Genomic DNA, 25,982 nt, shown 5'->3' on the forward strand with positions numbered 1-25,982 from the left:
GAAACCTCACTTAACTGTTGGTTTCAACTCCTTTCCCATTGAAAGTCCCTAGATTTCCTGACATCCTGAGCTCTTTTTTCCCAGGTCTACCTTTTGGAAAAAGCACCAGAAATCAAAGAAATATCCAGAGGCGGGAGAGCATCAGAGGGCCTCTGATTTGAGGGACGAATGTCTGGGACAGTTCTTTGATTTAGTGGTAGAGGGTCTGTAACAGATAGTGACATGCAGTTTATAGATGTCCCTTCACAATTCTCACATCAACCCATTGGCGGACAGGAATGGCTTGCCTTCTTATTTCACAAAGGAGAAAGGCTCAGAAGGTGAAGCACTTGCCTAAGGTCACACCACCAGTAAGCAGCAGAACCAGAATTCAAAGCCAGGTTTGTTTGTCTTACTAACACCATCCAAAGACACATGTTGGCGTTTTGGGTTGTGTTGTATCTTTCCAGCCTTTAGACCATCTCATATACTGGTTTTTGTTTTTGTATTTTAATATGACATCTATTAAGTCATTTTATATTCATGGAAATTGACTAAATCATGAGAGATTCACTGAGAAAAAAAAAAAGTAGCTATTTAAGTGCTGGCTGAATGCAAAGTATGGGGCTATGATCCTGCCCAAAGGCAGCTTAAAACTTGTGATGTGGAATATGATGCCTCCTCTTTAAAAAAAAAATTTTTTTTTCCTATCTTCACCCATTTCCTCCACCCTCCATCTCCCATGTCTGGTAACCATCAATCTATTCTATTTCTAGGAGTTTGTTTCTTTTAGATTTCACATATAAGTAAGATTATACAGTATTTGTCTTTTTCTGCCTGACTTATTTCACTTAGCATAATGCCCTCAAGGTCCATCCATGTTGTTGCAAATGGCAGGATTTCCCCCCTTTTTATGGCTGAATAATATTCCACTGTGTACATATACATATATATTTTATCTTTATCCATTTACCCATCGATAGGTTGTTTCCATATCTTGGCTATTATAAATAATGTTGCAGTGAACATGGGGATGCAGATATCTCTTCAAAACAGTGATTGCATTAGCCTGGTCAAAAAGGAAACCAGAAGGGGACCTGGGTGACTCAGTCAGTTAAGCATCCAACTCCTGGTTTCAGCTCAGGTCATGATCTTAGGGTTGTGGGATTGAAACCCCCATCAGGTTCCACACTCAGCATAGAGTCTGCTTGGGATTCTCTCTTTCCCTCTGCCTGCCCCCCCGCCATGCGACCTCTAAAATAAATAAATCTTTACCAAAAAAAAGGAAGTGGTGCCTGGATGGCTCAGTCAGTTAAGCATCTGCCTTCTGCTCAGGTCATTAACACCGGGGGTCCTGGAATTGAGCCCAGGGTCGGGCTCCCTGCTCGGTGGGGAGTCTGCTTCTCCCTCACCCTCTGCCCCCCCACTCAGGCTTGCTCACTCTCTCTCAAAATCTTTAAAAAAAAAAAAAAAGGCAGGGGAGTGAAACAACAATAGCAGAGGAAAATCCAAGCCCCCATCTGAGAGTGTATGTCTCCTCATCTGTAGAACAAGGGTTTGGATTGTGTGGTTTCTTACAGCCCTTTGTACCCCAACATCCTTTGGCTGTGGTCCCTTTTCCCCCACAATCAGGTTGAGGTACATCCCCTACTTCTATGCACCATGCACATGCTTTTCTTCCGAAACTCTGGCATCACTCTGCCACCACTGGCCTGTTACCTGAGTTGGGACACATAGTTCTAGAACTCGAATTTCAGAGCAGGTTGACTGGCTGCCATGACAGTCAAGCCCCAGGGGCAAAACAGATACCAGGAGGCTAAATGGTTGTGCCAACCAATGTGAGAGCAAGTCAGATCTTGCTTCTGCACCCCCTCCCAAAGAATATTCTCAACGATGACAGGGCTCTTATTACATGGCTTAAAGAATTAGAACGCCAGCATGTATTAAGGGCTATCACTTGTGCTTCCCATGAGTCCTTTCAATTCAACTTCTAGATGCAATAGGTGTTATCAACCTCATTGTACAATGAGGAAATGTGAAGTGGTTGCTGGTAAATGTTTAATACTCTGTGTGTAAGGGTCAGCGGGGGAGACCTGATTTGCCGATTTTCCACCATAACTGGCGTGGTGTCAGTGAACACAACTGGGAAGATATCCGAACACCCAGCCCTCTGACAGGGACAAGCCAGCTCCAGCACACACCAAATCTGTTGTGGACAGAGAAGTCAAGCAGCTTGGCAAGGTCACCCAGCTAGAGTGTGGGAAGTCAGGATTTGAACCCAGGCCTTCTGACTTGAGCTGTGCCCTTTAGTACTGCTTTTGATAATTCCGTGTGAATGGCAAGGCCCTCTTGAGCCAAGAGCCCTAGATTGTCTTTATTTCTGATAATCCCCTTGAGGTGATTTCGCCCCCCCCCCAACCTATTGGTGTAAGGCCTACAAAACTCCATAGACATTTTGTCCTTCATTTACATTATACCAGATTTCAAATGTCAAAATAGTGAAAATTTCTACTAAAAAATCTTCAGACCCCAAGTGCTGGCCCACTTGTCCAATATGACATTTGATTGCAAATCTGGGTCAGAGGTGGCATTCAGGAGTGGGGGAAAGAGTTCTGCCTTCTTCCCAGCAGAGAAAACACCAACCCATGACCAGAGACAACCCCCTCTACCCCCATCCCCACAAATGGTTGGCCCTGCTCCCGCCATTGCATGTAAGTGATTAATGCCAATTCCACCAGAGAGGTGACTTTCCCTCAGGGACTGAGCTCTGCTTTTAGAGGCAGAGTGAAATGTTTTTATTCTGACCTTTTCCTCCCTTTATAAATGGTTCTTTCAATCGGGCAGACATCAGAAGAGCAAATGGGCAGCCAAACACTTGGCAAGAAGCTGTTAAATAATCCATTCCTTATAACCTAAGCAAAGTTCATTCTAGGACAAGGGGCTACAAATGCTAACGTGCTTGGGGTTAGGTAGTGTACCCGGGCACGTTCAGTCGGCTATGAGACCACGGGGATGTGGGAGGCATGCCCTGCCTAGTATTCACATATCTTAACATATATGAATACATAGCTAATATATCTGAGAACCTGATGTTGCTTATGGGCCTACAGTTGTCAAGCCATGCTAAGTTTCAGCCAACTGTATTTCAACCAATTCAGTTAAAAACACATATACAGGGGCGCCTGGGTGGCTCAGTCAGTTAAGCGTCTGCCTTCAGCTCAGGTCATGATCCTGGGGTCCTGGGATTGAGCCCCGTGTCGGGCTCCCTGCTCAGTGGGGAGCTTGCTTCTCCCTCTCCTCCCTGCTTGTGCTCTCTCTCGCTGTCACTGTCTCTGCCTCTCTCTCTCTCTCTCTCAAATAAAATCTTTAAAATAAATAATAAAAATAAAAGCACATGTATACACACACACATATATACTATATTTTTATATTATATAAGCCAGGTAGCTTATATAATATATGGTTGATATAATTTATTACATTTATTGTATATTTATGTACTAGTTACATATTATATTATATAAATTATATATAATATATAATATTTTATATTTATATTTTTATATATTTATATGATTATATATAACTATAATTATATATAACATATATTAAATATATATTAATAATATATAATTATAAATATATTTCTATCAGTTAAAATTGCTTAGCTACAAGAGACAGAAAATTGAAAATAATAGTGACTCAAACAAAAGAAGTTTTTCTCTCTTCCACTGGAAATTCCAAAGGCAAACCTAGGCCAATAAAGCGTTATATACCATGTCAAGGACCCATGTCCTTTCATCTTTCCCATCCCCTATGCACAACTTCTATTCACAAGGTCATCTCATGATCCAACATGGCTGCTTTAGCTCCAGGCTTTATGTTCCATGGCTTCAATGAACTATAAAGGAGGTTGAAATATTTGGTCTTTATTCAAAGTCACCATAGGCTCAACTAAAAATCAGAGTTCCTTTACTGATAAAGAGGGTGAGAATAGATATTAAGAAACAAGTAGCTCCCTCTGCCATAAGCACCTGCCGTGCTCTAGGTAGCTGCTAAGGATAATATAATCTAGCAAGAGACAGACATCTGAGCAAATAACTCTGTAATGTTATATAACAGGCATTATTCTTGATATGTTAAAAAGATACATGAGAGGGGCACCTGGGTGGCTCAATCGGTTAAGCATCTGCCTTTGGCTCAGGTCATGATCCCAGGGTCCCGGGATCAAGCCCCACGTCAGGCTCTCTGCTCAGCAGGAAGCCTGCTTCTCTCTCTCCCACTCTCCCTGCTTGTGCTCTCTCTCTCTCTCAAATGAATAAATAAAATCTTTAAAAAAAAAGATATATGAGAACAAAATGAAGGGAGTAGTTTTGTTAGAGTCAAGAGCAAACGAAGAAGGATTTCCCAGTGAAAGGGATATTTAGACTTGGTTTTGAAGGATGAGTAAGAGTTTTCCGAGTAGGGAGAAGGACAGGAATAAGGTCAAGCTTGGAAGAGAGGTCATTAGTAGCGAGAGAGCCAGTGAAAGTTCTTATCTATGGGGTGCCATGATCAGACTTGCGTTTTAGGAGTGTAAGTCTGGCAGCTGATGGAGAATGGGTGGTGGAGGGTCACGCCGGAAGTTGATGGGTCAGTTCAGAGGCTGCCTCTGATAGCCAAATTAAAAGACCCTGAAGACCAGAGCTAAGCCAGTGGAAAGAGGTAGGGAGAACTGAGAGCCATTTCCGAAGTAAAATCAGCACACCGCGATTGTGGCCGACACTATTAGGTACCTACCAACACAATTTTCCCTTCTTCCTTGTTAACAGAACCTTTTGGCTGAACCAATGTGTTCCGCCCCAGTGATGGATCTTAATGGTCTACACCAGTTGTGACAATCCTATTCCCCAACTTCTCAGTTTCCTGTGCAGGTAGGAGTGGCCATGGTCCAGTTCTAACCAAATGAGGCCTAACGGAAAGTATGCTGCGGAGATTTCTGGAGAAGTTTTTTCTATCCTGAGAGAAGGGAGATGCAGCTGGCTTCACTTTCACCCTTTCCCGTTCTGCCTGCCTTGAGTGTCTGGATATGATGCCTGAAGTGACAGCAATTATCTTGCGACCAGAAGGCAACAAGCTGGAGGATAGAGGAAATGCACTAAAGATGGGAGAGCCTAAAAACAGAAGAAGTCTGTGTCACCATGGAGTGGCTGAAGGGATACCAACAGCTGCCTAATTCTGGACTCTGTATATAAGAAAAATAAACAGATGTGTTTAAGCCACTATTAAGTGGGTTTTCTGTAACTTGCTGCTGAATATATTCCTGATTGGGCTGAATACTAAAGAAGTGAATTTGTAGAGTATTGGAGAAGATGGTCAAGCTTGACTTACAGTGGATGGAAATCCAACTGGTAAATAAATATAAGGATACCGGAGAGAGGGGATGTCAGTGGGCACAGCTAATAAGTTTGGTTTGGGGGACCCTAGGATCTCCAGCTCTCCTAATACGGTATGATTTTATAAAGTTATGTGTATGGACCTTTGCAATGGTGCTGCTCTAAACATCCTCAGAGCTCCCCTTTGGAAATTCTCCGCAAAGCCTGGTTCACCTTATTTGGGATATCCTTACTGCTGACAAATCTTCTTTACTTTCATAGGGGTTCAATTTTTGGAAATATCCAACACTAAATAGGGTGAGTTATGAGATTGTGACTAATAAAATATTTTGGTGAACAACTGAACAAACAAAAGTAACCCTGGTGATTGTTTTGTGTGTGTGTAAAAAACTCATTCTGAAAGCAATTCCAGAACAATAATTACAAAAATATTTTCAACACTTGAAAGCATCACTTGCAAAATGACATCATCTACCACATAACTCTGCTCAAGACCAACCCTTGCCAGATAATTTTTTTAAATCACTCTCGGAAGTTGATGATTCAAATATCCTCTTCAAGTAAAATAAACAGGTATTTTCCATGTTCTCAATTGCCCATAAAAAAGGAAATGATCTCAGAGTTCTAATCGTGGGTTCTTTATCAGACTTACCTTATGAAATTAATGCCAGTTCCTCCAGAAACAAAATGGAAATATAGTATCATGTGACTCCTACCTAAAAGAATTGGTCAGCAACTTCCTAGAGTATCTCAAATAGGTTCCAAAGACACTCAGCATAATTAATAATCACCAAAAAAGTAATTTTGTTATTAATATATTATTAAGGATTAATAATCATGTACTTACAATCTATACTATTTTCGGTGATGACAAAAAGCCATCACTGTTAAAATCTGCCTTTTGAAAGAATACTTCACATTCCAAGTCTCTGAAATTACTATTTTGTACCTTTTCTTCTCAACCCACCTCAATACCTTCCCTCAGCTGCTGATTTGTAACATAATGACCTGTACATTATTGAGCACAGTGATGTCATCAGAGGGGAAGAGCCTCATCTTTTCACTCTTCATCTGTCCTCACAACGTCTTTCTTCCCTCCTGCCCCAGTTGGAAAAGCACCCAATCCTCAGCCTTCTGAGTATTTTCCCCTCATGACCTCCAAAGGACTCGATTCCTGCAGTTTTTCTTCTCTCTTCGGCATCCTTCACCTCTCCCCATCTCCTGCTACATCCCCATCCAGACTGCAAACATGTTTTCTATCTGTGGGGCTTTTAAAGCATAGCTACGAATTCTCTGAGTGTCCTCCCATCAAGAGATGGGATCTATGTCCCTTCCCCTTAAATCTGAGTAGGCTTGTGGCTGGATTGGCCAATAGAGTACAGCAAAAGTAATGCTATGTGTCTTCTAACTGTAGGTCACAAAAGGCCATGTAGCTTCTGTTTTGTTCACAGGATACTCCCTCTTGGAGGCCTGAGGCCACCGTGGTAGGGAGGACACATGTAGGCACTCCAATTGACAGTCTCAGCAGAGTCCAGCCCTCTAGTCAGCCCCACCCAGGTGCCAGACCCATGAGTAAAGCCATCTTGAAGTCTCAAAACCAGCCCATTCAGCAGCTGAATACTACCACTGACTCCAGTCAATGCAGGGGCAACAAAAGAAACATCCAGCCACACTATGACCAAATTCCTGACCCTCAAAAATCATGGAATAGAATATAATAACTGTTGCTTTAAGCCACTAAGTTTTGAGGGAACTTATTGGATAGCTGTAGATAACTACAACAGTATTTCCCACCTTATAAAAGGTTCGAACTCTACTTTGCCCCATTTTTCTGCTCCCACTCACAGCAAAAGTTCTCCAAATAGTTAGAAGGCCAGTACATATTTTCTCATGCCCTTAATTCACTCCTCTCTGGCTTCTGTCCCTCCCCCCACTAAACCGTACTCTTGTCGAAGTCATAAATGTCCTCCATTATTCAGTCTGTCAAAACCTGGTTGGCTGTGCCCTCTTTAATGAAACATTGTTGTCTCTCAACTTTCATGATTCCAAATTTTCCTGATTTTTCTCCCACCTCCCTGGCTGCTCCTTCTCAGCCTGGTAGGTTGATTCGTCTTCCTCTGCTCCACCTTCAAATGTGGGCTTGGTCCCCTTCTCTTCTCTCTCTACACACTTGCCTTAGGTAGCCTCAACCAGTCTGCTGGCTTTAAGCACCATCTATACGGTGCTGCCTCCCAAATGTAACACTCCAGCTCTGACCTCTCCCGAGAATTCCACAGTTGGATGTCCTGTTATCTCCCGCAGCATCTCCATAGGTCTACCAGACATCTCAAACTTAATATGACCAAGACAGAGCCTGTGATTTTCCTACCACAAATCTGTTGCTCTCTTAGACTTCTCTTTCCCCGTAAATGGCATCTCAGTCCATCCAGTCCTCAACTCCAAGAGCCTAGAGATCATCCTTGATACCTATTCTCTCATCCCTCATGTATTTGTTTCTTATGGCTGCTATAACAAATCACCACAAATCTGGTGGCTTAAAACAACATACAATATTACTCAGCCATAAAAAGGACTGAAATTTTTATAAATGCGACAACACGTTGGATCTTGGACAAAACATTATGCCTAGTGAAATAAGCCCGATATAGGACAAATATTGTACAATTCCACTGATAGAAAGTTTCTAGAATAGACAAACATAGAGACAGAAAGTAGAAAAGAGGTTACCAGGAGTTGGGGGTGGGGGGAAGGGAAGTTATTATTTAATGGGTAGAGTTTTTGTTGGGATGATGAAAATGTTTCAGGCATAGATAACAGTAATAGTTACCCAACATTATGAATGTATTTAATGCCACTGAATAGTACACCTAAGGAGTGGTTAAAGTAATACGTGTGGTTATGTATATTTTACCACAATAAAAACACCAAGGACATACGCATTTATTCTCTCAGAGTTCTGGAGGTGAGAATTCTGAAATCTGTTTCCCTGAGCCAACTACAAAGTGCCAGATGGGCCACACTAACTCAGGAGGGGTTGGGAACAATCCATTTCCTTGCCATTCCAGCTTCCACACTGTTCCTTGCATTCCTAGGCCCCTTCCTCTATCTTCAAAGCCAGTAGCAAGCACCTTCCTTCAATGTCCACGTGGCCTTCTTCTCTGTAGTAAACTCTCCCTCTGCCTCCATCTTATAAAGACACCTGTGATTCCATTCCAGGCCCATCCAGATAATCCAGGATAATCTCCCCATCTCAAGATCCTTACCTTAATCTCATATGCAAATTCCTTTTGCCATATGAGTAATACCTACCAGTTCCAGGAATTGAGACACATGTATCTCTGGGGGCCATGATTCAGCCTACCACACCTCACTTCCAATCCATTAACAAGTCTTGTGGATTCCACTTTCATGACATATTTTAAATGTGAACACTTATCTTCACTTTCACTTCTCATCACTCCTGAGCCAGCATCATCTCCTCCCCCGTGGATGCTTTCAACACCCCCTCATGGAGCAGTCCAGCTTTACTCCTGCCTACCACAGACAAAGCAACTAGAGTGACCTTTAACACAACCTACTTGTGTAATCACATCCCTGCCCACCTTTCCCATCTCCCACTATCCTCCAGCCACAAAGATCTGCTTTCTGTGATTCATACACAGCAGGCTCTTTCCTGCTTCCAAATCTTTGCTCATGCTATTCCCTGGAACATTATTCCCAGGACCCTTTGCATGTCAGCTCCATCTCATCCCCAGGCCTCAGTGCAAATGAAGCCATCCTTCCCCACGGCCACCCCCACTCGCTTCCCCAATTCCTTTATATCACATCAGCCTGTTGATTTCCTTTATAATTCTTAACTGCAATCTGTAATTATCTTATTCACTTACTTACTTCTTGTCTATTCCCCAGTGGAGGCACAGAAGCATCAGGGGAGCTCCGGTCTTCCCAGGGACCCAGGCTGATATAGCAGCCACCTTCCCTAACACTGCCAATGCCAGAGGGGAAGAGCGAGCCCTGGAGGGTCTCACACCAGCAATTAAATACATTGTCTACAAGCGACGCACATAGCTTCCTGTTACCACTCATTGGCCAGAAAAAAATATGGAAACATTCAACCACAAGGGGCCAGGAAGTACAATCTTACTGAGTGACCAGAGGGAGAAAAGCTGACATATGTGGCAAATAGCTCTAATGACCACCACAGGGCCTTTTATGACATGACCCCAAATAATGTTTCCAGTGGCTTCTCCCTACACTCCTCCACCATGGCCCCTGCTAGCCTCCCGCCATATTGAACTGCCCGTTCCCTCCACCCACCATGTCTTGTCATACCTCCAGTTCACACCTACTGGGTCACGTACTTGGGATGCTCTTCAAAAATAAACACTATTCTGACCATGGATTAGTTTTGCCTGTTCTTGAACTTCACATAAATGGAACCATACAGTATGTATTCTTGTGCCCGCCGTCTGTTGTTCAACGCAGTGTCTTGTGAGATTCATCTGGGTTGTTGTTGTTATTGTTTTGTGTCTGTGTGGAAATCCGCTGTATGACTACAGCATACTATACCATAATTTATGTACTCATTTTCCTATTTATAGCCCTTTGGGTTATTTTCAGTTTGGGGCTTTTATGAATAAAGTTGTTACAAACATTCTTTTGGTGGGTACATACGCTCATTTCTCTTGAGTATAAAGAGTGCATCTGCTGAGTCATTACGCAGATGTATGCTTAGCATTCATCAAAACTACCAGTTTTCCAAAAAAGTTGTACCATTTGACAGTCCCGCCAGCAGCATATAAGAGTTCTAGTTGTTCCACATCCTTCCCAAAATTTGGTACTGTCAGGCTTTTTAATTTTGGCCATTCTGGTGGGTGCACAGGTGTATTTCATTGTGGTTTGGATTTGCATTTCCATGGTAAGTAGCACGTGCTCATATGCTTACTGGATAGCATGCATTTTTCCTTTCAACAAAGTCTTATTGGGTGTGTAAGTTGCTGTGGCAATGGGGAATAAACAACATCCAAGCTCTATAAGATTCTAAATCTTGTTTGTGGAACTCAAACGCTTTTGCTTTGGGAAGGATTTTCTTTAACGTACTGAAAATCTGAATAAATACACAGGCAAACCATCACTGCTCTGTGGAAAATCCCAAAAAAGGCAATGTAACTGATCAGAAACCAAAGAAGGGGAAGACACAGTTAATAAACACTCATTCACTCTGCAAATATTTCTTAAAAACACGCGTTTTTATACAGGTACTGCCTGACACTGAGATTAGCAGAGAACAAGCTAGACACGTGCCCTGGCCTAACAGAGTTTGCATTTCAGCCTCTTGTGACAAGATAGCATCTCACACTGTTGGTGACTGTTCTCTGTCTTCCACCCCCTCTAGACTGAGAACTGCATGAAGAGCATGGTCCAGGTCTTGTTCATCACTGAGTCCCTGTTTCCTATACTGAGCACCTGGGGCATGCACAGTTGATGAAGGATGTGTGTGCTGAATCCTAAGCCTGAACCAATCTGTTGACTTTATAGATGAGGGAGCCTGGGTGGCTCATTTGGTTAAGCGACTGCCTTCAGCTCAGGTCATGATCCTGGAGTCCCTGGATCGAGTCCATCGGGCTCCCTGCTTGGCGAGGAGCCTGCTTCTCCCTCTAACCCTCCCCCCTCTCATGTACTCTCTCTCTCATTCTCGCTCTCTCAAATAAATAAATAAATAGACGAAAAATACGAGATAGAAGCTTAAGAATACAGATACTATAACCAATTTAAAAAGTAGCAACATTAAAATGCCAACCTAATATCTTGTCCCAGTTTCAGGACCTTTCCACTCATGTGCTGCCTCAGGCTGTAATAAATTCCAGAATGTGCTTTATAAAAAAAGCCCACGTACTGTCTTATCCCACTTCCTACATGCCAAATAAAGTGGCCGATTAAAGTCTGAGCGCTCATTTTCGGGTGGGATTTTACCCACTGTGGATTTTCACAGAATCTCAAATGGTATTTTTTAAAAATTCTAAGCATTCTACAAATCGTTATGTTGAAAACTTAACTGCTATTGAGGAATGCCTCAGTAGGAAAATACCATGAGTCTCAACCCAGGACTATTTTGTTCTCTGAATATCATCTCCTCATAGGCAGGTCGGCCATGTCAGCAGAGTCCACTCAGACGTCTTGGTCCCCACCACCTGAAGGCCTCTTTTCTGCATACCATTCCCTGAGAGCTGGCTGCCGGGAGACTTGACAGCCTGGTACCGACTCCTCCCTCAAACCCGCTCCCATTCCTCCTGCTTATCTCTGCTGTCAGAGAAGAACGCAGCCTCAGGCTTGTACATTCCGGCTCCAGCACTTAGGGGAAGAACCTAACCGTCTGGCGTCTGGAAAGCGAGGCAAGGGCAGCTGGCTGAAGAGTCACCTGCCGCCCAGGCCAGACCCCCTCAGCCCATCCCAGGCTGCCGCAACTGTGAACAGAACTGGACAGGACCCCTGGGGAAGCACCAATTCTGGATCTCAGGGGCAACCTATATTAGGGGTTTTATTTCTGGAGTTCTGGGGGTAAGAGGGGAAGAGCCTGAATCAGAACCCCTAGAAATTCTGCCCAGCGACCTGATGCTCAGCAGGTGTGTTCACTTAGCCATACCGATGGGGAAAGACCCACAGTGCTAATACCGGGGCAGGTGAGACCTGGTCCACTATGCAAATGAGCCCAGAGCCCAGAACAGAATAATGAGAATTAGGCCACCCTTGCTTCTCACTGGATTACTGGGATTCACCTCCGTGACCTCAGACAAGCCAATTTCCCTCTCTAGGGCCCAGGTTTCTCCCTCGAAAGTGGACAGGGGTGGAACCAGACAAGTTGTAAAGGCACTTCTAAGGCCAAGAGTCCACAAGTCTGATTTTGATCTAAGTCCAGAAAACAAGTGTGGCCAAGTGTATAATTAATTGCTGGCTCATTTTTTTTTTCTTTTCCTGCAGGCTTTGGTTTTACTGACACTCTGACCTTGTGATCTACTTCCATGAGATCTTCCCCCCACCCCCCAAATCCATGAGAGTGTTGGGAATCTGGGTTGGAAATTTCTTTGTGACTCAATTCTCTCCTTCCACTTCTACCCCCACCCCAACCCCCCAGATCCCTTGTCCACCCTCACCCGGGCTCTTTCGATGCTGGGATGCTGGGGTGCTGGGGGAGCCTGGGAATTCAATGTTTACTGTTTTGAGTCCTGCCCCATCCCCTCCTGGGCACTGCAGAGGATACTGTGACTTGCCAAGTACTCTTCCCACTCATTTGTGGAACATTTCTCCCGAGTGCCAGGTTCAGCCCTGGGCACCAGGGCTACTGAGAACAACAACGTGGCCCAGGCCTCAGGAAGTTTAATTCATATATTAAGGAGAAGACTTGCCAATCCACCTGATGGTGGTTAGCCTGGGTCACCTGGGAGACAACACCAAGGGAGGGCCTGCCTGGGCAAAATCTTGAAGGGTGCTATTGCGGACGCCGTAGATGCCCACTCATATCAGAGTTGCTCAATCCATGCTCAGGATAAGCCAGGAGTGTCAGGGAGTTAAAGCCACAGGAAGAACCCTCGAGCCAACAAGCAGCAGAAGCTGGTGGGTAAATAGCCCCAATTCCTCACCACTTCATCCTGAGGTATGCTTCACACAGTCTCTCAGGGGGGCCCAGTGGGATTGACTGAGCTGCTCACTAACAGCCGCAGGGCCTTCCCTTCCCTGTCTCACTTCCTACTCCCTCTCCATGCTCCTCGGAGTCACCTCCCAAATAAACTCCCTGTACCCAAGTGCTTATCTCAGGGTCAACTAGTTTCTTTTTTTTTTTTTTTTTTTTTTTAAGATTTTACTTATTTATTTGAGAAAGGGAGAGAGCACAGAGGAAGAGGAAGAGGGAGAAGCAGACTCCCCACTGAGCAGGGAGCCCCTACATGGGGCTTGATCCCAGGACTCTGAGATGATGACATGAGCTGAAGGCAGACACTTAACAGAGTGAGCCACTTAAGAGCCCCTCAAGGTCAACTCTTAAGTTATGGAAGAGTAAGTTTAAATGGAGAGTCAGGTGGTCAAGGCAGAGAGCATCTTGGCAGAGGGAGCCACCTGGGTAAAGTGATGGAGGACAGGACATGGTGTGGCATTTGGCATGGCACGGCAAACTTGTTGGTCCCAGGACTTTGTTGCATCCTTGTCCAGAGGGGACAAACACTTCAGTCATTTTTTCCTGACCTCCCAGAGATGCTGGAAGAGAAGGGGTTGAAGAAGATGGCCAGCCGCTTCCTGAGAGGAACCCAGTGGCCCTGACCAGGTGTCTGCCTCCGTCCTGGGCCCTCAGGGGTGCAAGAAGTTGGCTCTGTTTCTTCTGAAAATGAGCTGCTCAACTATGAAAAGAAATTTCCCAACTGTCCGGGCTTCTTGCATGATTTGGGTCTATCTAAATATTTGGAAAATGTTCTCTTGTGCTTATAGGGAGTATTACATGGTCAAAGGCTGAGGCCTATGGAAGGCAATAGAAAGCAGTGGTTAAGCCAGACAGACTAGCTAGTTGCGTGCTCCAGAACCAAGGCAGCCCCTGCGAACCTCAGTTTCCTTATCTGTACCATGGAAATAATAGTACCTGATGGGGATTCAATGAGATAATGCATATGGCGTTAGGCTCTGACTATAGTAGATGCCCGATTTTAAAAAAGTGGTAGTGCTGACAAGCTGAGTGTACCCACTGGGGGCAAAGCCAATCAGCCACCTGGGCAAGACCAGCGAGCAAACTCTGCTATGAAGGGTCTACCACCAGCCTCCCCAGCTCAAAAGCCCAATTGGGCAGCCCACCCAGGGTGTGCCTGCTTGGGTTGGCTATAACAAGAGCAAACCAGATGGCCAAGCTCAGCCATCAGGTCATCCTGTCCAGGCCAGGCCTTTGCCACCATTGGTGAGCTAGCCAACAAGCAGTGGGGACAAGACGTTGGCTCAAAAGCCCTGTGGCTCTGGACAAGTGCAGGGAAATGACCTCAGTGGGATTCCTCAGCCCCCCTTGCCCCACTGGTGTGCAGAGGAGCACCCAACAGTGCTCCCTGGGATCCTCTTTTATAGGCTTCCATGGGGGGCCAACTTCCTTCCTCTTCAGGGTCTCTGTTTCAGTAGATTTGACCCCTCTTATCTGAGAGCCCTTCCTGAACTCCCCAAATCCCTGCTGGCCTGTAGGGTAGACCTGGCCGGGTTAACTCTGAGAGAAGGCTGACAGGGAGGGGCTCTGGGGCCTGGGCCCTGGGCTTTCTGGTCGGTGACTGCATTGCCCCAGACAGGGTTGTATAGACCAGGCCTCTCCCCGCCCCAGCCTAGGGCAGACGAAGGAACGCTTCTGAGCCGCAAGAACTAGGCTGGCACTTATGCTGATATTGTGATGCGCTGGGTAGAGGAGGCCTCAAAGGAGATCCCAGGGGACTTGCAATTATCCAATTAACACAACATGCCAGTTTCCTAGGTGGCCTGGAGTTCCTCAGGGCTGCTCAGATAAGGACTGACAGGAGGAAAGATCCACAAAGTTCTGGTCCTTGTCTGTGTACACAATGCTGGGAATGATTAACCCCTGGCCTGGGGGCGGTGGCAGGAAGGGGCTGGGGGTAGGGGATGCAGATCAAAGGCTCTCAGACAAAATGACCAGTCTTAGAACTCTGGGACAGGGGGGCTGTCTGCTCTAAACAAAGCATATTTAACATCACCACAGCTTCAGGGAGTCCCGGGGCTCTTGGTAGCCAGCATCAGTCGCCCCAGCCATGGGGCAGAATGTTCTTTCTGCATTTCCGCCATCTTTAATTATCTTCACAAGATAAACAGAGAGACACATACTCACGCTGTCACCAAACTGGGTCCCAGAGAAACCAATCTAACCGTTCCTGGGAATGCCTGTATCTGGTTTTGTTGCAGGATTTCTCTGCCCATGGTTCTTGGTCCCACCGCTTCGAAGAATGAAGAGGTAGACCAGATGCAGAGTGGTGCGCAGCAAAGCAGAGCTTATTGAGCGATAGTCTAAAGCTCCCAGAGAGGGAGGGGGCCCAAGTGGGTTGTCCTCGGAGTTTCTAAGTTGAGGGGTTTTCATGAGCAACTATGCTAAGCAATCAGGGTGCGCTGAGTCATGCCAGTCAGGGCTTTGGTCACGTACCTGTCTACCTACGAGGTTCATGTCTCTGTGCTGATGGTCTTTTTTTGCTGACATCTGGGGGCTTAGGTCTTAACTGCCTCTTGCCCGTGACAGGGACAAATGCCTTGTGGTTAATTGTCTTATTTTAGGACAGCAGCCATTTCTGCACAGGCAGCAAAACGGATGTTAGTGTTTTCTTTTAGCTGTCCTGACTCCATATTTTGTTGTTGGGGACCCTAGCCCTGACTCCCTATCTGTCCAACTAACTCCTAACAGTTTGAGCCTGCCCCTGCTCCCAGACTCTTCTGAGGACCCACTCTCCCACCACTTTTTCCTCTAAAGCTCTGCAAGCCTTCCTCTGGACTGGGGTGTCTTCCTCCCTTGGGAAAGGGGGCTTCCTCCTCATACTAGCTCATCATGCAGCCTTCAACCATCCCAGGAAGTGGGAACCACTGGCAGGAGGATTAGATTCCTCTGCCTCATTGTACCCATTAGCCCCCAGCACTCTCCTTGGCCAGGGAGAGCTGACTCCCTCCCTTTGTCAGGCCCTGGAAAGGCAGTGTAGGGAGAGGAAAAGATGGGGGAGGGCAGGAAGGAGGTGCCAGGCCTAGAAAGGGGCAGACCCAGGCCCAGCACAGGGGAGGAGGGAAACAGGCAGTGAGAGTGTTGGCTAAGGACCACAAAGTCTTGGTGGGGAAGGAGGGGCTGCAGGGACTGGAGTATCAGGCGCTCTCAGTGGGTGGGGCTGGGAGCAGGGATACCTGGGAAACAGGCTCCCTCTGGAATTCAGAGTTGAGCCGCTGTCTCAGTCACGGACCTCTGGAATCTATAAGATAGTGGACTGCAAACGGGCCTCCAGGGGTGCCACACTCCAAAAGGACAGCTTAGGGTGAGTATGACATACTGCCTGATGCATGGATTCCTGGCCTCGGTTTTCAGGATCCTTGTCATTGCCTTGACCGCCAACTAGCAAGAGAGAAGCCCTTCCCCTGGGTGGTTGCTCAGAAACCTGGTCAGCAGAGACAGTGGGGTAGAGGAATACACACCTGCAGAGATGGGGCCACATGAAGCAGTTTGTGATCTACCCCTACCTGATCTCCCAGCTGCCCTAAGCAATTCTGGGGACTCTAGAAACTCCACACCTAGGAGCCTTCAGCCACCCCTCCAGGGCAAGGCTGACCTCAGGGACCTGGCTTTCGCTGGAACCAGCGTGAAGACCAGGAAATGCTCGGATCCAGGTTCCCAAGCCTCCCAGCTTTCTGGGGGCTCTTTTCTTCCCAAAAGGCAACCCTGAGGGCCCTCTCAAGAAAGAGCCCTCTCAAGAGAAAGTTCTGCCCTCAGAACTCATTTTAAAACATGACCTGCAAACCAGGTCAAATGCAAATCGGACTCACCTGTGGCTGGGCAGTTGTAAGGGAGGGGGGGGGAAATGGAGGCAACTCAGTTTTGTTGGACTTGACAAAATCTCCCGGAAGTCCTATGTTTCTATTCCAGCAGAGCTTCTCCTAACTGGGGTCATTCACTGGCTCATTATTAATAGACGTTTCTGGAGCCGCATCTGTGCACCTGGGGAAAGTTTACAGCAATAAAGGGCACGGTCTCCTCCCTCCGGAAGTTCGTGCAATGGGGACAAGGGAGGAGGTGACTTGGAAGTTCAGGCCGGAGGGGACAGGTGAGGGAAGCCTTCTGCAAGAAGTCACCTGTGGATGTTAATCCGCAAGTGAATTCGAGGGAAGGGCATCGCTGGGAGCAGGAAGGGCAGGAGGGGCCACAGGAACGTCCCTCCCAGCCCCCGGACCCCGACCTTCAGGAAACATCCAGGGCCTGTGCTTCTCCTCAGAGTAGAGGAGCACATTTGCCCCTTCGAGCGGGGTGTCTGCGGATTTAGGGGCCGTCGTGCTGTTGTCTCCGCAGCCACGCACCATGTGGTGGGCCCTGCTGCCTCTACCGCTGCTGCTGCCCACGGCGCTGCGCCCCAGCTGGGCAGGGCCACCCCAGGAGAGGGGCCCTCTTTCCCGGCTCACTCGGCGGGACCCCCGGGAGAGCGGGACCAGCAACGCCACGGTGTCGCCGTGCGAGGGGCTGCCCGCCGCGGGAGCCTCGACCTTGACCCTCGCGAACCGCAGCCTGGAGCGCCTGCCCCGCTGCCTGCAGCCCGCGCTGCGCAGCCTAGACGGCAGCCACAACCTGCTGCGCGCGCTGAGCGCCGCCGAGCTCGGGCCCCTGGCGCGGCTGCAGGTGCTGACGCTGCGCCACAACCGCATCGCCGCGCTGCGCTGGGGCCCCGGCGGGCCGGCGGCGCTGCACACGCTGGACCTCAGCTACAACCGGCTGGCCGCGCTGCCGCCGTGCGCCCCGCCCGCGCTGCCGGGCCTCCGCTCGCTGGCGCTCGCCGGGAACCCGCTGCGGGCGCTGCAGCCCCGGGCCTTCGCCTGCCTCCCCGCGCTGCGCCTGCTCAACCTCTCCGGCACCGCGCTGGGCCGCGAGCCCGGGGCGGGCATCGCCGACGCGGCCTTCGCGGGAGCGGGCGGCGCGCTCGAGGTCCTGGACCTCAGCGGCACGTTCCTGGAGCGCGGTGAGTCCGGGCGGCGCCGGGAGTTCGCGGTGGGGGTGGCCGGGCTGGGCAGGCGCTCGCGGGGCGGGGCCGCGAACTTCCTCCGGAGCGGGGAGGGGGGCGACCAGGGCGCCCGGCTCGAGGTGCGGCTCAAAAACAGCCCCTCCTCCATTTCCAGAGCCCCGCGGGCCCGGGTCAACTCCTGGAGGCCCAAGAGGTGGGGACTGTTATTATGGATCCCGCTTTGCTTAGGAGGGAACGAGGGCGCGGACAGGTGGACGCCTGGCCCACGGTCTCCCAGCTCAGTAAGCGATGGCTCCATATCCGAGCCCAGGCCTTCGGGGGCGCAGAGCCCCAGGCTCGCCCCTCTGTTCGCCTGCTACGCAGCAGAGCTGGCAAATGCTTGTAGCATGGCGACGTGGGGGCATCGCTTCGGGGCCGATGAGTGAATGAATTTAGCACCAAACACGCCGTTAGGGCGCCTGGGTGGCTCAGATGGTTAAGCGTCTGCCTTCGGCTCAGGTCATGATCTCGGGGTCCTGGGATCGAGTCCCGCATCGGGCTTCCTGCTCGGCAGGGGGTCTGCTTCTCCCTCTGCCCTCTTCCCTCTCGTGGTCTCTGTCTCTCATGAATAAATAAATAAAATCTTAAAAAAAAAAAAAAAAAAACCACGCCGTTAACCTGAAGCAGCAGATGCCTCCTGAGGATGAATTCATTGATTTTGCTACTTGGTTTGGCTCAACTTGTTTCTGTGAACGTTGAATCTTCACACAAGACACATGTACTTGGCATGTTTTGACTGATTCCCAAGGTTGGTTTTGTTTAAAAAAAAAAAAACACAGAACACTATATATGCTTTCGCTGGAACCAGCGAACAGGAACAGGAACACCTGTTCCACCGCAGACAGAAAAAAGAGCGAGAATGGAAAACAGGGAAAGTGGCACATTCTCCATTTGTTAGGAGAGCCACGGAATTCGGTTTCCAGGCCGCATCTAGCCTTGTTCTTCCTCTCCTCCTTCCTTACTTCTCTCAAAGATGTCCCCACTTCTGGTAGCCATCAGAGTGAAGTCTGGGGTATTTCCCTGTGGAGTTTAACAAGAAGGTGGGCAAGAGCAGCCTTGGAGACAGTGTCCTGGGTTCGAGTCCTCGCTCCATCCCTCCCCAGCTCTGTGGCCCTGGGCCTGTCCTTCTCCTCTCTGACTTTGGCTGCCCTGGGTCTGGAAGGAAGGAAGGAAGGAAAGACTGGTCGTCTCTGAAGGCTCTTCCAGCTGAGATGGCCTATGCTTCTGAGATTCCCACAGCTGCTAACCGCCCATGTTCAGCAATGGCCTTTTTGACTCATCTGGTCCCTCTCATTCTTTCCTTAATGCTGTGCTGGCCCCGCCAGTTTGTGCCTTCCTGGGTAGTGGGCAGTTTCCCCTCTGTATTTCAGTGCAGTCAGGGTGGATCAGAGACCTCCCGAAGCTCACGTCTCTCTACCTGAGGAAGATGCCCAGGCTGAGAATTCTGGAGGGGGACATTTTCAAGATGACCCCCAACCTGCAGCAGCTGGATTGTCAAGACTCCTCAGCACTTACCTCTGTCCATACACACATCTTCCAAGACACTCCTCGCCTACAGGTCCTTCTATTCCAGAAGTAAGTGTTTCTAAGACGCACGTGAATCACATAACTGATTTCTGCCCATTACACTAAGTTGAACACGTGTAACCGTTTTATAGCACTAACCAGACCTTCATTCCTCTCCCTCCGCTCCTTCTCATCCTCGCTGGACTTCTGTTCTTCCTCATCCTTTGGGTGATATCTTGGTCAGGTACCGGATAGTCCATCGGCCTAATAACCATGCAACTCAGTCTTGTCCAGAGTAATAGTAAAACTCCAAACTCTCATGCATGTAAAGTTTTCTTTAAGCCCAGGCTGAGAAACTTGCAGTGGGAAGAGGGTATGAGGCATCAGGTTCTTCTCTATTTCTGGATCCACCTGCTTCCCCCCCCAACCCCAGGGATTTATGCAGTTCAGCCCTTCCAAGATTTGAATGGGTCTAGGGAGGAAAGGTGAGAGGGCTCTACTTGCAGTTGGAACCCAGGGTCAGTCCTTCCAGGCCTGGTTGTCCAAAGTGTCACTGTATTCACCCTCCTCATCAAGAGAGGCTCCTGTCCTGACTTCCGCGGGAAGGGCACCATCCCTGTGAAAATGACCCCAGGCCACCTCCTTTCCTGGGGCCCTCATCTGGGCCCCAGGAAGCACCTTTGCCCCATCATCACTTTAAAGTAGCCACCTCTCTCTTTCCTCTGCTAGCTCCAGCCACAACCAGAGTGTTCACTTTGGGGTTTGTCCTGGGAGAAAAGGAAACAGAACACGCAGAGCACTTAGCTCAGCGCCTGGCACATGTTGTGTGCTGTACCATTCGTGAAGATGATATGGTGGCTATGAAGAAGGTGACATTGTGTTGGTAATGATGGTGAACTAGTGACAGTGATGGTAATCGTGATGGTGATTGTGGTGGTGGTGATGTTGGTGAGAGGGATTTCCTCTCTGGCTCAGACTCCTCTTCTGAGCTTCAGACTTGTATGTAAGGTAGCAGATGTGGAGTCCCCCTGCCCCCGGCTCAAATCCTGACTCCATCCCCAGTCACACACCCCGTCTCTGCGGAGCCCAGGTTAAGAATGCTTGCGATCCAGTCACTACATTCAGCCAAGAGGTCTGTCTAAATCATAATCCGATTGAGTCTCCTGCCAAATGGAAACCTTGCAGTGCTTCCTGAAGGAGAAGGTTAAATTCCTTCTGGCTCATCATAGTTCCCCCTCCCTCCCCCAACCGTACCACCTCTGCTCCAGCTGGTGGTGGGGAGGGGGAAGGAAGCAGCCACTTGCTTTCCTGGTGCTTTCAAGCGTCTCCATCTGCTCTGCTGGACCCTCTCTCCCCTTCGCAGCCTGGCCTACTCACAGCTCTCCTTAGCTCACCCACAGCTTCCCCTGGGGGCTGTGCTAAATACCGAGTCACGTTTGGCTGCCCTGGCATGGCCGGCACGCACCAGTGAGGGGATGGCCACCTTCCTTGCTGCTCGGCCAACCAGTGTGCCCCAAAGCCCTCTGCGGCCCCCTCTGACATGCAGGAGGGACGGGCAATAGTTCAGCAAAGAAGTGGAAAGAGGGGGCGCCTGGGTGGCTCAGTCGGTTAAGAGTCTGCCTTCGGCTCAGGTCAGGATCCCAGGGTCCTGGGATCGAGCCCCGCATCGGGCTCCCTGCTCAGCGGGGAGCCTGCTTCTCCCTCTCCCTCTGCCTGCCGCTCTGCCTACTTGTGCTCTCTGTCAAATAAATAAATAAAAATCTTAAAAAATAAATTAAAAAAAAGAAGCGAAAAGAGGTTATTTAGGAGAGCGAATGAACCTTCTTTCACCCTAGGGCTCTGTAAGTTCAGATGCAGAGATACACAGCCCACACTAGGATGTGAGCCAGGCTCTCCCGTACCTCCCGTGTGGGTGGTGATTCGACTTGATTTTATCACGTGCAAGTTACATCGGTGACAGAAAGGGCCACCGGATAAAGAAAGGACTCATTTTCCTTATCTGTAAAATGAGCAAAGTATTATTCTGTCACTGAATTGTCCGTGATGATGTCTGTGAGCTAATGAATGTAAAGCCCTGGGTAATGTTAACTGCTCAAAAAGACGATAATCCTTTTTCCTTCCCCCCCTTCAGGCAAAAAGAAAAATACTTCCTTGGCATGCTGACGTGCTAAGTAAATTCTCCTTCTAAGACTTCTACTCTAGCTCTGTGAAATCTGCTGAAAACAAGCATGCATATATGTATGTACTCATATTGTGCATTAAGCTTCCAGATAAATAGCACTCACATATATCTGGTGTTCCAGAGGGGACAACTGTCCGGTCCCCACCACCCCGGAGTGTTAGAGCGGGTCTGGGGAGTGGGTCCGTCCTCACCTAGGACATGAGCATCTCCCACAGAGCAGCTGGGGAAGGCAGATGGTTCCCAGGCGGGTGGAGGAAAGCCAGCCTTCGGTCAGAAGAAACCTGAAGGTAAAGTGCAGCAACTGTTGCCCGAGATGAAGTATAACTGAGGCCAGGGGACTCAAGGAGTTGAGAAAGTTGAGGCCAAATGCTCTGTAAGACTCTAGGGAAGAAAGAGCCAAGTATTGGGAGGGGACCTGCCATTGCTGGGCGTGCTAGACCCTTTGCAAAATGGCCCCGTGTCATTCCTCCCATCCTTGTAGACACGCCCCTTTGCAATGTGACTTTGCAGCTCCTCCCACCAAGAATTGGAGTCTATTCTCCACCTCTTGAAGCTGGACTTGGCCTTGGGACATTAGCAAAAGGGACGTAAGTAGAAACTTGAAAGCAGTTGAGGATTGGAGCTTTCCCTTCCTGGCTGGTGGGGAGCCCCCCCTCCAACCCCACCACCATGTGCACTAGCCTGGGCTAGCCTCCTGAATGATGAGGAGTATATGGAGGGAGGCCCCAGCAAACGTAGTTGAGTCTGCATATATGTGAGGCCATCCTAGATCTTCCAGCCCCACTGAGCTGGCCCAGACCACAAGAACCACAGACTCACGAGAAAGAACAAATATTTGTTGTTTTAAGCTACTAAGTTTTGGGGAAATTTCTACCCAGCAAGAGCTTAACCGATACGCTCCAGCGAGGCATCTTCCAAAGGACTGGTGTTGAGTGCCATCAACAACAGTTCAACTGCGATAGTACATACTCAAGAATGTTCTCGTTAATAAAGAGCTTCTGCCATTTCTTGTGACTGGTCTATAATAACAATATCTTACTTTTGTGTGGAGACTTACACTTTTAAACAGTTTCATCATCACAGACTCTTTTTGATATAACAAATGGGCAGGGGAGTACTGTCTCCATTTGATATGTGGGGTGATAGTGACTGAGTTGGGTTGGTAGCTCCACTTTACAGATGACGAAAAAAAATGAAGTCTGAGGTCATTAAAGAGTTTTGTCCAAAGTAGTATCATCTAACCCCTAACAGAATGGTTTTGCGAGTGACACCACCATGGCTCTCTGGGAATAGTTTTGACTTGGTTTTTAAAGCCTGACTTGATTTTTTTGTGTTTCAGCTGCAACTTGAGTTCCTTCCCTCCTTGGAGCCTGCATTCCTCCCAGGTCCTGTCCATCAGCCTCTTTGGCAACCCCCTCATTTGCAGCTGTGAATTGTCCTGGCTCCTCAGGGATGCAAAGAGGACTGTCCTAAGCAGGTAACACATTTACAAAGCAGATGACTAAGAGGTGAGCGGAAATTCTCACAGCTTATGGCTTGCTCTTCTTGGGCAGGTTGGCAGTGTTGGGCAGGGTGGCCACTCCCCATGTAGTCACACTCAGGGTCCCCCAGTGATCAAGACTCTTCATTCCAGCCAGCCAGAGTGACCGAGAGCATGGAGGAACAGACATGATGGTTTTAATAGGCCAAGCCAGGAGGTGGGGCTCCTCACTTCCCCTGGCATCTCATTGGCCAAATGTCAGTTGCTGGGAAATGTAGTCTAGTTTTGTGCCCAGTAGAAAAAAAAAATGGGCTAAGTGAACAGCTAGATTAACTCCACCAAGACAGTCTTATCTTTGTTCCATTTTACGGACAAGTGGGTGGGGGCCCAAAGAGAGGAGGCGCTTGCTTAGGTTCATGCAGCTGTTGGGTGGAGGAGGCAGGATCCATCTTCCTCCAAAATGGTGGGGGTGGCTCTTAACCACTGGGCCCCACTAGTGAGTCCCCAAGATGCAGCCTGGTCCCCTGCATCATTCAGTCCAAGGCCGATGGACTTACAGAGCTCTTATGGGACAGGGGAAAAAGAAGTCCTTCAAAGACTTCCATTGGCTGTTGGCTAGAAGAGCTGTTTTTGCAGTGGGGAGCCATGCCCAGGCTGGCCACCAGGAGAGAATGGGGGCTGGCTGGGGACACCTCTGGTCATGAGTACCCTCAACCCAGCTCCACTAGCCCCTCTGGCTCACTTTAGGAGACACCTCCCCCCATCCTGTGCAATTTTTTTTCATGTCCCACCCAAACTCAGCTGTGAGGTGGGAATCAGTCTGCCCCCATCCCCTTCATGTTACCTCGAAAGATAAGGCCCCAGGCCCTTTGCAGTGAAGGGTCTCACTACAGTATTAGTGAAGAGGTTGAGAGTGCAGCCTCTTCACACCACTTACTACTTTTGATTTTGGCTGCGTTACTGAACCTCTCTGTGCCTCTACTTCCTCATCTGTAAAATGGGGATAATAGTGGCTACCTCATAAGGTTATACAGATTAAATTAGTTGGTACAGTAAAGTGCTAACAGTAGTCACTAGCATATGGCAAGGACTCAGAAAATGTTAGCTCGTGTAAGTATTATTACTAGTAGTCAGCCAGGAAGCAGATAGGTGACAACAAAATGGCAGACTACACTTGGAGAACCGGAACCACCATTCACAGTGCCTGCCCTGGGTTTAGGTTCTGCCACTTGCTATCTCGGGCAGTTAGTTCCTCTTGCTGAGCTTCTGTTTCTTTCTCTGCCCAATGGGAATGATGAGGGAAGCCCCCTCCACAGGTTGCCCTGAGGGTCAGGGAAGTGAAGGACAGAGAGTGTGCAGCCGGTGGTACCTGGCAGACATGTTGACGGGGTTTGATGAGAGGGATTGTCTGCACCCAGGACTCAAACACCTTCTAACTGGTTGGCCTTCCCTTTAGGGCTGCGGACACTGTGTGTGTACCAGCTTCAGGGTCCCAAGACACCTTCTCGGCCCCTCTTTCGCTGACCCAGCTGCCCACTGTGTGCCATCTGGACCAAAGCACCACCCTCCTCCATTCCAGCTCGCCCTACTCTGTTCCCTTCGCCCACGCACCGTCTACACAGGGTCTCACCACCCCACCGAGCACAGCACCCTCCACTCGACCGGTGGAAGCTGGGCAGAGCGTCACCAAGCCCCCCTCCCTCCCCGCGGCTTCCGCCACGCAAACTGCATGGTCACACAGCGCCATCGAGGTGGGGACCGCCCCCTCCCCGGCCATCTCCACAGCAGATTCCAGCAACTCCGGCGCTCTGCGCAGGGCTGCAAGCACAGCTGGGACAGAGCCCCAAGAAGAACACGCTGCCATGCTGGGCCATGCGCCTCACGTCTCAGCTGCCTCCACCGCCTCGGCCAGCAAACACCCTGGGCTCTTCCCTGCCCCCTGGAGCCCAGCGTGGACGCCGCAGCCCGACTGCACGACACAGGCCACCCCGCAGGCGCCCCACCCGAGTCCTTCCGAGGGCGCGATTCCCATCTTGCTGTTGGACGACTCCAGTGAGGAGGAGGAGGAGGAGGGGCAGAAGGAGGAGGTGGGCGCGCTTCCCCAGGATGTCCCCTGTGATTACCACCCCTGCAAGCACCTCCAGACCCCGTGCGCAGAGCTGCAGAGGCGCTCGCGGTGCCGGTGCCCCGGCCTCAGCGGGGAGGACACCCTCCCGGACCCCCCCAGGCTGCAGGCGGTGACCGAGACCACCGACACGTCGGCCCTGGTCCGCTGGTGCGCCCCCAACTCGGTGGTGCGCGGCTACCAGATGCGCTACTCTCCCGAGGGCCGGCCGGGGAACCAGTCGGTGACGGTGGTGGCGGACATCTACGCCACCGCCCGGCAGCACCCCCTGTACGGGCTCTCGCCGGGCACCACGTACCGCGTGTGCGTCCTGGCCGCCAACCGGGCGGGCCTGAGCCAGCCGCCGGCCTCGGGCTGGACGCGGGCGTGCGCCGCCTTCACCACCAAGCCCAGCTTCGTGCTCATCTTCGCGGGGCTGTGCGCCGCCTGCGGCCTGCTGCTCGTCACCACCCTGCTGCTCGCCGCGTGTCTGTGCAGGCGGGGCCGGTCGCCACGCCCGCAGCGCCACGACACGCACCTGGTGGCCTACAAAAACCCAGCCTTCGACTACCCGCTCAAGCTCCAGACGCTCAGTTAG

General features: G+C 49.5%; 1 protein-coding gene across 1 annotated transcript; it reads left to right on the forward strand.

Annotated features, from left to right (window-relative positions):
• Positions 1–17,418: 17,418 nt before the first annotated feature.
• Positions 17,419–25,982, forward strand: LRRN4 (leucine rich repeat neuronal 4). The gene is made up of 4 exons (XM_045886229.2): positions 17,419–18,070; positions 19,483–19,687; positions 23,140–23,277; positions 24,737–25,982. Exons 1-4 carry the CDS (start codon positions 17,419–17,421, stop codon positions 25,980–25,982), a joined length of 2,241 nt encoding a protein of 746 aa, XP_045742185.2.

The sequence above is a fragment of the Mirounga angustirostris genome, unplaced genomic scaffold (genome assembly GCF_029215605.1).
Source record: "Mirounga angustirostris isolate CCGP_5_RB_7025 unplaced genomic scaffold, mMirAng1.0.hap1 SCAF_10, whole genome shotgun sequence".
Taxonomy (NCBI): Eukaryota; Metazoa; Chordata; class Mammalia; order Carnivora; family Phocidae; genus Mirounga; species Mirounga angustirostris.